Genomic DNA, 12,345 nt, shown 5'->3' on the forward strand with positions numbered 1-12,345 from the left:
AATACCTCTTCCCAGTGCAAGGATAAATGTAAAGTCAGTATAGATAGCTGTAGATGAAAATAGATGGACATGAAGGGTGGGGGGGTGGGGGAATTCAATTATCAGTATCAGCAATATCTGCAAAGTCCCGTCGGAACACCTTCAGGACAGTCAGCACGCCAGCACCTTCCCTGGAATCAGCAAGTATGGTTTCACCACTTGTAGTGTTAATTTTCAGGCAACATAAGGGGTGCCGATGTGGGCAGCTCACTGTAAGAATGCTTCTCTTAGTGCATTTAATTGTGGCCTACTGTAAGCCCCCTACGCATGTTTGCCAATGATACAACACATAATAGCATGAGATAATGAACACACAACAAAACACAAGCACAAGCTGCACCTACTTAAATTCTTTATCCAATGCTAATTTTAAACCAATGAAAAATGTATTAGTCTTCCTATTCTTTAAAACCTAAAGGAGAGAAGGAGAACATCAAGGTTAATAGCTATTCATAGGGCATTGTATTGCAGAGTACAGGTACTTACGGAAATCAGAATGATGTTATTATTTATTTTATTATTTATTACGAGTTATTTATATAGCGCACATAGGGCCTGATTCAGAGCCGGACGCTATTTGCGCTCGCTCGTTCAGAAAATAGGGGTGGCTATTCAAATGAACCATTCGCTCTTTGCGGTCTGTTCACGCCTCTATGTCTGAACGAGCGAACAAAACTTGCGGTCGTTTTTTGAAAAAATACGCCCCCTGTCCGCTCGCATCCTACGTCATGTCCGCTATTTATTAGATTAATCGAGTACATCGACCAGGGTATGAACTGCTCACTATTCTTGTGGTTGGTTTTTGCTACCACAATTTTGCGAGCCGTTCTGGCTATAAAATAACCCAGTGACGTGGTCAATGACACTGCTGTATTAATTATGCACACCCTTAAAACGCCCGTTTTGACCTTTAAGCACGCCTGCGTTCGGATCTTCACTCCCCGTTTTCAAGCACCTTCCCCTGTTACCACCCACATACGCCTCATTCTGTCACTCAAAATAGCAGGCATTCGCTATATAGCGAACAAACGATTTTCGGCCGCACTGACTGGTTCGCGCATGCGTATTACGATCCATACGCATGCGCAGTTGGGCAAACATTGCTCGGAGCGAACGAGCGGCCGCTTACGAGCGGCTCTGAATCAGGCCCATATTCCGCAGCGCTTTACAGAGATGGGAACAAATGTAAGCTTTGTGTGAACTGTGTAGAGGGGATGTAATTGGGTACAATAGCTTATACAGGTTATTGGAGTATAAGTACTATAGATGACCTGGAATTGTCTTAGTAGAAATTCACATAAATCTGCGTTGTAGTGCTGTCTGGTGCTGTAAGGTTCATCCATGACGGCTTTATCTATGAGACTAAAGGCCACATCTTTGTACCCCAAAACAATATTTACATTTTTGTTTATCTGATGAAGCAGACTGCGACCTGCGAAACGCATCATTTATTTATATTATTGGAAACTCTAACCATTTATATGAAGCACTCCAAAATCGACATGCCTATATTATGAATGTCATAATGTCGACATTTTGACCATGTTGACATTATGACTTTCAACATTTTGGTGTCGACCTTATGATTTTCATTATTGACATAACAAAAATTGCCCAGCTCAAGGCCAAAACGCTTTGGGCCTACTGCATCACACACCACCAATATTATTTGGAATAATCCCTTCCATAAAAGAATCATCTGCCCGCCTGTAGGGCCATGGTAATTATGGATCAGAGAAGACAGTTGCAAGGGGAAACTAGAGGCAGACCCAACCTCTAACTGAAAGTTACCACCTCGCACCGGCCAGGACACGGCACTTGAAGCAGCCTGTATCGCTTGACACCAGGGAACATTCTTGGCCTATATACAGCACCCGGACAAAAACTCCTTACCTACAATCCTCTGTACCAATCTCATATTAACAGTGACTTCAACCCTGATCAACCAAAGCTCTACCCCATCACTATACCTACTGCACTTCTACCTGTTTGTCTGCACACCCTCCTTCTCTCCCATCTTATAGTTTCTCCTATCCTGTCCAGCATCTATTCAACACACACACGGCTTATCAGCGCATCCACACCATTACATTCGATTTTATCATTCACAACCCTACCTGGTTTGTCATTTTTAATATCTCAAGTGACATCATTTATACACTTGTGGATTTCAACCCAATACATTTTAGTTTTGTTTTATATGCTTAATTGGTTTGTGTTTATCCACTACACACAATTTGTATTTGTCAGTCACCACAATGACAAACAACGTATCGGATTAATATACATGACTTACATATTTCCAGAGAAATTTCCTTTCAGCCAGACTGCTGATGGTGGTCAGGTCCCCAAAATTCTTCTTACAAAATTCTCGTGCTTTATCCATGGTCATTTCCTCATTGCTGACATAGTACTGAGTATCATCACGTATTACCCAACCATCACTTGTGTGTTCATGTTCTATTATGACCAGGGGCGAAAAAAAGCTAAGTTGTAACATATCAATGTGAAAAGGAGAGAAATAGTTCTCACTTAAACATTAATAATATTAAAGAAAGATCAAAACGAGCACTTTTATTAATTGCTTATTTGTTTATATTTCATTTTTGTTTCATGTCCTTGATAACTAAAATTGTAAAACTATTCTCTCTTGAAGACTTAAAGGTATATAAATATAGGCATAATCTATTCTACATAGAAACTAGCTTATAAATGCACATTTTCAGCATATATACGTCATAGGGCCTGATTCAGCAAGTGCACGCACGCACCCGGCCGCTGCGAGAATATGCTAATGAATGCATTCGCACAGTAATCACAGCTGAATAAGCAGATGCCCAGCACTACACAATATCACCCACTTCCCTTAACTTGCGTCCTCTATACCTGGCAAGACAGCGGAAACATCGGTAACATCGAGAACCATCGGACCCATATGCACAATTAGTGGTTCACCTGACCCTCCCACAGACTTTGCTTCATCTCCTACACGCAGTGAGAGCTCAGGCTCCCAATGCCTAATTTATGCACGCCTCTGCAACGGGGTTGACACGCACTAACACACCTGCGTTCGCACGACCACACCCCGTCACCACTGACAAACGGTACTTCCTGTCAATCACTAGGTGGTAGGTCTGCGTGCTGTCTGCGACCGCATTCCCCTTCGCAGCGCCTAGTTCTCGCACACGCACTGTGTCTTATACGCATGGGCATATTGCAAACATCGACCGGGTGCGTGCAAATGCAGTGTTGCGTTGCTTGCTGAATCAGGCCCATTGTGTGTTAAACATCAACATTGTTCTTCAAATTACTAAATAACAATGACGTTTTATGTCAAGAAGAAATGATTTGTGTGGTAAAAGGTGTGGCATTTAGAATTAAATGTATTGAACCCAGGGCCTGATTCAGAGCCGGACGCTCTGATAAGAGCGCTCGCTCTGAATCAGGGCCGCCCTACCTATTATTGGAGCGGCCTCCGGGCCGCTCGCATAGCTGTGGGTGACGACCCACAGCTTATGCGAGCGGCCAAAAAGATGGTCACGATGGTCAAGACCATCGCGACCATCGGGCTTGCGACGAGACCCTGCGGTAGGGTCTCGCTGCAGCAAGCCCAGGAGTGCTTTTGGCTCTAACAGAGCCAAAAGCACACCCACTGACATCACTAGTGATGTCAGTGGGGCCGGACCCAGACGGTAGGCGTTCCCATGGGAACACCTCCGTCTGGGCAGCAACGCCCCCAGCACGCCCACCGAAGGGGGCGTGCTGTCACTCACCATCGACAGCACGCCCCCTTTGGTGCGAGACCCATAGCGACGGCTTGGCCGTCGCTATTCGGGTCTCGCGCATGCGCACAACGGAGCTCCCTCCGTCGTGCGCATGCGCACTAGGGCAACATCGACCCGTTTGCAAGCGTTCAGCGCTCGCTAGCAGGTCTGAATCAGGCCCCCTGTACAAAGTTTGTCAGGCACAATTTCTGGGATTCATGCTGAATGGGTCGTTCATCATGTTGTTTAGCATAAAATTTACAATGCACATGCCCCTAAATAAAGGCAACATGTGCAGATTTGTTCACAGCTGACATTTGTACCGGCTTGTGACTGGAGAGTCGGGAATGGGCCGTATAATGTGCTCTGGGCACAGGAAGGGCATGTTCACGTAATTCTGAAAAGATTAAGGGCCTGATTCAGAGCCGGACGCAATTAGCGCTCGCTCGTCCAGAAAATAGGGGTGGCTATTCAAATCAACCGTTCACTCTTTGCAGTCTGTTCACGCCTCTAGGTCTGGACGAGCGAACAAAACTTGCGGTCGTTTCTTTAAAAAATACGCCCCCTGGCCGCTCGCATCCTACGTCATGTCCGCTATTTATTAGATTAATCGAGTACATCGACCAGGGTATGAACTGCTCGCTATTCTTGGGGTTGGTTTTTGCTACCACAATTTTGCGAGCAGTTCTGGCTATAAAATAACCCAGTGACGTGGTCAATGACGCTGCTGTTTTAATTATGCACACCCATAAAACGCCCGTTTTGACCTTTAAGCACGCCTGCGTTCGGATCTCCACTCCCCGTTTTCAAGCACCTTCCCCCGTTACCACCCATATACGCCTACTCCTGTCACTCAAATTATCAGGCATTCGCTATTTTGCGAGCACATGAATTTCGACCGCACTGACTGGTTCGCGCATGCGTATAATGATCCATACGCATGAGCAGTTGGGCAAACATCGCTCAGAGCGAACGAGCGGCCGCTTACGAGCAGCTCTGAATCAGGCCCTAAGACCAGCACAGAGATTCATATATGTCAGTAAGAAACCATATCAACTCTGTGTGCCTGTAGGCTTGTGCAAATAGAACTAGCTCACCTCTTGTGGTTGGATGAGGAAATCTGACTGTCGCCACTGTTTTTGCACCAAGGTGAAATGTGTTTGCTATATGGTTTCTTTGGCTGATACTGTATCTTCTGTCTTACATTCAGATAAGTCATGCTTTTATATACATATAGTACATGTAATTTCATTGCTTATCTTGGTAATTGCTTTTACCTAAATATAACTACACTATGGACCTCATTCAGAGGCGGTCGCAAGAAGCGACCGCTCGCTCTGAATGAGGGCGGCCGCTTGCCTTTTCAAGTGCGGCCTCCTAGTCGCTAGCTAAGCTGTGGGTTACCACCCACAGCTTTAGCGACCGACCAGGTTGATGGTCGCAATGGTCAAGACCATCGCGACCATCGGGGCTTGCGACGAGACCCTAGGGTTGGGTCTCGGCAACCGCAAGCCCCAGGGAGCTTCCTGCTCTGATCGAGCAGGAAGCTCCCCACTGACATCACTGCTGATGTCAGTGCGGCCGCCCACAAAACGGCAGGCGTTCCGTTTGTGTAGCCACCCTCCCGCCCTGCCTACAAAACGGGGCGAGCTGTCGATCAACTTCGACAGCCGCCGCTTTTGTAGTGAGCTCCGGAGCGAGAGAATTTCTCTCTCGCTCCGTGGCTTGCGCACGCGCAGTGCGGCCGCTGTGCGTGCGCAAGGCCTTAACATTGACCCAGTTGCGAGTGTTCAGCGCTTGCGACCGGGTCTGAATGAGACCCTATGTCTGATATTATGTTTGCATTTTACCTTTCATATATGCTTTATTATTTTCCTATAATGGTATGAGGCCACTTTATTTGAGTTTTCACAATTTGATGTTTTTCATACATCATCGCATTAGGATGCGCCCTTGTGTCCTTTATTTTTTCAGATTTTGGATTTTGTGTAGTTCATAGTCATACAAGTGGCAATTTTTACTAGGAATTAGACTAGGAATTTACTAGGCAAACACTATCATCCTTTAGTTTGGATTTATAGCTGTGCACATTGTATTGAAAAAAATCTTTCTTCAGAGATTTCCTTCTGAGACTTTGAGCACCACAGTGTATTTTGGGCCTGATTCAGACCCACTCGCAAGCGGCTGTCCGCTAGCAAGTGGGTCGATGTTCTGCACTGAGCATGCGCACGACGGAGGGAGCTCCGTCGTGCGCATGCGCCAGACGTGACGAGCGAAGGAAAGTCCTTCGCTCATTGTGTCTGATCAAAGGGGGCGTGCTGTCGATGTTGATTGACAGCACGCCCCCTTTGGTGGGCGTGCCTCCCTGACGGGGGCGTTCCTAAGGGAATGCCTACCGTCAGAAGCCGGCCCACTGACATCACTAGTGATGTCAGTGGGAGTGATTTTGGCTCTGATAGAGCCAAGATCACTCCGGGCCTTGCGGTTGAAAACCTCAACCGCAGGCTCCGGCTCGCAGTTTCGATGGTCACGACCATCACGGCCATCAAACTGCACGCTCGTATAGGTTGTGGGTGGTGACCCACAGCTATACGAGCGTCCAGGGGGACGCTCCATTTTTATGGAGGGCGGCCCTCATTCAGAGCGTGCGCTCTGCTCAGAGCGTACGGCTCTGAATGAGGGCCTTTGTTTTTTGATATACACAATATATATATAATTTTTTTTATTTATGCGTCTAGTCAGTGTTCTTCATTGGCTGATAGACAGACCGATAGATATGCAATATATTATACATATACTGTATATACAGGTTGAGTCTCCCATATCCGAAATGCTCGGGACCAGGAGCATTTCGGATTTTGGATAATTTCGGTTTTCAGAATACCTTGCAGGGGGGTCCGGGAGATGTCACAGGAGGCCTGGCGTGTGCAGCAGAGGGGTCCGGTAGGTGTTACAGGAGCCCTGGTGTGTGCTGCGGGGGTGTCCGGTGGATGTTGCGAGTGATCCGGCGGGTGTCGGGTGAAGTCCGGCAGGTGTCATGTGAGTCCTGGCATGTGCGGCCTGGGTGGGTCCTGCAATAGGGTCCATCAGGTGTTGCAGGGGAGTCCGGCGGGTGTCACGAAATGCCTGGCGTGCGCTGCAGTGGGGGGAGCGCGGCATATAGACCACGCCCACACTGCTAGTGATTGGTCATTAATCTGTGATGTCATGACGCCAGGTCACGTCATGACGTCACGGCTGCAAAAAAAAACTTCGGTTTTTGGAATATTTCGGATAATAGAATTACGGATATGGGAGACTCAACCTGTATATATAGTATATGAATGTTTTTTTTGTTGTTGTTGCTACTGTCATTCTTTTTCAGGTATGGAAGATTATATATTTGATAGATATATTTAAATAAAACCGTGTAGTGAATGGTTTTTTTTGCAATAAACAAGAATGTTAATAAATTCTTCTTGTGCTCATGACCTGATTAGGTATAAGTGTATCTGGGTATAACAACACATGATGTAACCTGGCACATATCCCATCAGAACGGAGCTGGACGCATCTCCAAACACCTTCCAACCGGGGGCCAAATGCGCTATTTTTACGTGCAGCATTTTAGAGCTTCATTCTTGGACCAACTCAGCACCAATTCCTTTATGACCAACTGAGCTTACAATCGATCTGTTCTCTAAATGCCCAAGGTCACATGAGCTGACAGTGGGATTTGAACTTGTCACTGCTGCAGTCTTGTTTTGTAGTTGGCTGCTGGATGAATCTCTGGTCAGGCAATAAAAAAAGAGAAATCTACTTACCAGGCACTGACTGTTTTGTAGGCTCTGCCTTTAATGCGGCACCTTAGAATAAAATAATAAAGTTAGCCAAATTACAGAAGAACCTGTGATGTCATGTCTTCAAGTGAAGGATGAGACAGTGTATTACAGAAACAAAGAGAAAGTTGACAAAATTAATTTCCATTCACAATTAAATGTTTGGTTTTATTTAATTATGATATGTAGTAAAAATGAAATGTAACTTGGCAAAATGTGTATTTCAGCGACATTATCATTATATTACAGTTACTCAATGATGCATTGTACAGCAAACATAATACCCGCATTTTCATTCATAAGACTAATCCATCAATCAGAACATTGATTCTAATTCATTTGGCAGCAGTGACCACAAAATACTTGTGTTCTGACTGTTCCTCCGGGACCTCACAACCACCAACATCGAAGATTTGTCCTCACACGCTACAGAGGTTGTTGCATTAACATAATATCAGTAATGTGCTCAGCAGCACAATGACGACAATTCAACTACAGTTTCATAGTTTCTGTCATTTTCCTGGACAGTTTAAGGCAGTGTTTCCCAACTCCAGTCCTCAGGGACCACTAAAGCTGAGAACACACCTTACGACGGTGCGATGCAGCAGTGCACTACATCGCGCCGTTGTACACACGACATGATCTGCCGTACAATGGCGCAGTGTATTGTGACATGCTGCATGCAACAACATCGCGTCAGCCATGCAATCGTCCCATCTGTTGTGCAGCACAGTAGATGGGACGGTGTAACCAGTGGGTTAAATAATTAATTTCTACATAGGCACATAAGTTGTAACACAACCCTTGCTAGGCCCCATTGAGGTTGCAAAAGAGATTGTAGTTGCAGTGTACCCGTAAACTGGTCAGATTCACCTTGAGGTCAAACAAGACATAAATTGAGGGGCCCTAACTTGTACCTGTCACTATTAGTAGATGTATAATGAGCCATTCATAGCTTATTGGGGGTATTCAATATGGGAACGAAAACATTGTTTTTGCGTTAATATCGCACTTATGACGTCAATATCGCAGGTTTTAGTTTTACACCGTATTCAATTTCAAAGACTTATCGCAGTTTTGAAAAGTCTTTGATAAAAAATGGTGATAACTTTTCACCATTGAATAGGTGTCGAAAAAAAGTGCAGAATTGGGGTTTAGGGGTGCAGGCTTAAAAAAAAATAGCCTGCACCCCTGGGAATGACATTTAAAAAAGAACTGTGTCAAAAAAAATAAAACATAGAGACACCCCAAAAAATTAATTTAAAAATTGGGGTGAAAAACAAAAATGGGAAAAAATTGATTAACAATAGGGAAATAGCTTGAGGGCTATTCTGCAAGTATGCGGCAGGTGTTTTCTAGAATAGGCTATTAGCGGCAGGTGCATAGTTGCAGAATTTTTAAAAACTTACTTAAAATAAAAATATGCTAGTACCCATTTTCATGTACCCCAAATTTGACGGGACCACTTAAAAAAATGATAAAAATAACCTAAGTGCTCTTCTGTAACACTTCTTCAATGTCGGGAAAAAACACCTGCTGCGGCTATTAAAATCCCCGACTTTCATTTAAAGGCTAAAACGGGGGTACCCATAGTGATCCCCCATGTTTTTACAACTTTAGGGGGGTCCTACAATTTTTTTAAGGAAAAATTCGTAACTTTATGCAAATCCAACTTCGGAGGCTCCCGTTTTCGTTCATTTCATATTGAATACGGGGATAAGCGGGCGCGCGCCCGATACTTTAACGCAGGTAAAAACTCTGATATGAAACGTAAACTTCGACAGCGAAGTTTACGTTTCATATTGAATACCCCTCTATATGTGTTATCAGTAGACAGTGAGGCACATTCCAGTGGGATGACCATTGTAAGCTGTGTAGAGACGCTAAGCATTATGGGTTACTCTACACAAAGGGGCTTTGAGAGTTTATCTCCAGACATTAGGATACGTCATTACTGTATTTCTTTGTCTGTTAGAATATGTTAGTGCTTACAGAGCATGTGCAAGACATAAGTATGGTCAATGCTACATTGTACCAATCAGTGCTTGATACCCAGTATGTAACTAATATGGGCTTAATATCCGGAAGGCCAGCACCCTATTAGGGTATATAAATCAAGAGCTAGACAAAGGCTCTTTGGCTCGTGCATGGACCTGAGACTGCAGTACATGGTGCCTGCAATGTATATTGAACTGCCTGGGCGTTATTGAAACAATCTTAATACCTAGACAAAAGTTGAGTATACTGTATACTTTGTACTTTGTATGTTAATTGTTTGATGATTGTTACTTGTAAATAAAGTGTGTTCATTTGTACTCACTCAAATGGTCACGTGTGTGTAAGTATTCATTTAAATCAGAACGAAATTCACCGTTATGCAGACGGATTCAATGAAAGATGGCCGGGAGCAATGGATTGGGCACACAAACCGGAATTAGTATGATTTACCGCCAGCCGCATGGCCGGCGATTCAAATCCCGACAGCGTCTGCCCGACACAGGAGGAAATCCTGATCGTCTAGAGAGGTAAGTATAACTAATCTAATTCCCCCCCTAACCCTAACCCTCCTTTAGGGTGCCTAACCCTAACCTCCCCCCAAGTGCCTAACCCTAATCCCCCCTCTAAGTGCCTAAACCTAACCCCCCCCCTTCCCTGCCACCTAAACCTAAGTTCCCCGGAGGGGTGCCTAACCCTAACCTCCCCCTGGGGGTGCCTACTAACCCCCCTTCCCCTAGCCTAAACCTAACCTCCCGGGGGGGTGCCTAACCCTAAGTCCCCCCCGGGAGCCCTAAACCTAATCCTCCCCCCCGTGCGGCTGTCCGCGGTGGCGCCCGGCATCCCTTCGATTGAGATGCCGGTGCGCCGGTCTCCTGGCATAGGTAAAATGACAGGCGTCGGGATTTCAACGCCTGTCATTTAACCCTTGCTGGGATTAAGCAGGCGGGAAGCCGGCGGTCGGCATTGCGTCCACTGGCTTCCCGACTGCTTCTCTACAAAGCATACGATGTGTACGATATATCAATCCGATCCACATCTGGGCGATATATCGGACAATATACCATATAGTGGGCCTGATTCAGTGTTGTACGCAGACCTGATGGTTTGGGTTCAACCCGGATGGTGAGAGACCAGCTCATGCGCAGGATCTGTACTGCACAAGTGCAGGTCTCCCTCTGCGAGATCGCTTACAACTCCCCCATGCCAAACATGCTGCGATGGATGGAAGGGCAGAGCGTGGGCGGTTACCGGGTCCTTTCTGCAAAACGGGTGTTTTGTAGGTGTGGCCAGACACGGTCTGCATCTTCAGAAGCAGACTTTATGGCCCCGGGTGAGTTGTTCCACTAGTCATCCTGAGTAAGCTGAGACCTACTCAGATGGTTGAAGTCGGGGAAACCACAGTCTGTCGTTTGGGAACGGGGAAGATCTCAGTTTCAGAAAAAGGAGTAGTGTTGGTGTCTGCAACATTCGACCGAGATGTTCTGTCCTCAGCAGTGGAGTTTAGGTGGCCATTCTGAGTAAGCTTAGGCTTACTGATGGATGATAGCTGTCCGATGGTGATCCAATGGTGCATCTTCGGCTGCAGCCCTCAGATCTATGAAGCTGGCAGTGGGCGTCTTGCCTTTAGATGCCTCCTGCGGCATTAGCATATTTTCATATTGCCACTGCCTCCAAAGACACAGCGACAATGCATATAGCGTACAACTCTAAATCATGCCCTATGCACTACTACTTATACACAAACCCCATGTGCAGGTGTCCTGTAAGATCATTTGCAGTGCCCCCAAGCCGCAGCACGTATGACATGCTGCGGCTGTTAGGGGGTGGAGACGGGGACTGATCCCCAAAACGGAGGCACGTGGCCTCCATTTTGATGGAGTGCTGAGGCCAGGGACTCCGTCTTCCGACGCAGATTTCCAGGACCTGGCTGAGCAGTTCCGCCAGTCATTAAAAGTAAGCTTAGGCTTACTCAGATGGACAATGGCTGCAACCAGGCATCAAATCTGAAATTCTGGCTGGAGGGGTCTTTTTTCTCCAGATGCCTCCTGCAGGCAAATGCACACAACAGCTGCGCCCAAAGACGCTGGTCATGTTTGGAGGTGTAGCGTCCTATGGGCCTGATTCAGATCCAGGAATACAGTAAAATAGAGCAAGTAACTGTGTACCTGAACAAACCATGTTGCAATGCAAGGGGTGCAAATATATACTTTGTGAATGTGGGGTAAATACTGGCTGCTTTTGTATGTAGCCCAGGGGCGACGAGAGGGGGGGGGGGAACGGGTACTAATTACCTGGGCCCGGGCTTGCTGGAGTAGCCCGGCGGGAGCCCAGACCCAAAACCGCCCCCACACCTCTTACATCTCAGCAGCCCAGCACATGCTGCTGTGTGCTGGGCTGCACTTGGAGACTGCTCACGGCTTATAAGCAAGAGCAGTCTCCTATGCCTGTGGTGGGAGCGATCACACTGATCGCGCCCCCCACCAGCTATGCGCTGAGCTGAGGGGCTCACACTGCCGCCCTCCCCAGCGCGCAGCGCCACTGCAAAAAGTGCTTGTTTTTCCCCCTTCTCCTAAAGTGGCGTGGCCATGACCCCCCCATTAGGCCACGCCCCCTTTTCCCAGGGCCCAGAGCAGCTATCGGCACACCGGATGTAGCCCACAAATGCTGGACAGCTTTCTTTTTATTAAAAGGAAAAGGAAGAGAGGCAGTTTGATGGTGCACTTCTC

General features: G+C 46.5%; 1 protein-coding gene across 1 annotated transcript in view; it reads right to left on the reverse strand.

Moving 5' to 3' along the window:
- Positions 1-12,345, reverse strand: part of LOC148517458 (macrophage mannose receptor 1-like) — a 211,528-nt gene that overhangs the window by 58,135 nt on the left and 141,048 nt on the right. Inside the window, exons 16-18 of the mRNA XM_088478604.1 lie at positions 7,607-7,648; positions 2,336-2,499; positions 384-451 (exon numbers count right to left, since the gene is read on the reverse strand). Coding sequence (XP_088334730.1) covers positions 384-451; positions 2,336-2,499; positions 7,607-7,648 — 274 coding nt within the window. The remainder of the gene's footprint in view (positions 1-383; positions 452-2,335; positions 2,500-7,606; positions 7,649-12,345) is intronic.

Source organism: Taudactylus pleione, unplaced genomic scaffold (genome assembly GCF_031769625.1).
Source record: "Taudactylus pleione unplaced genomic scaffold, aTauple2 ptg000216l, whole genome shotgun sequence".
Lineage (NCBI taxonomy): Eukaryota > Metazoa > Chordata > Amphibia > Anura > Myobatrachidae > Taudactylus > Taudactylus pleione.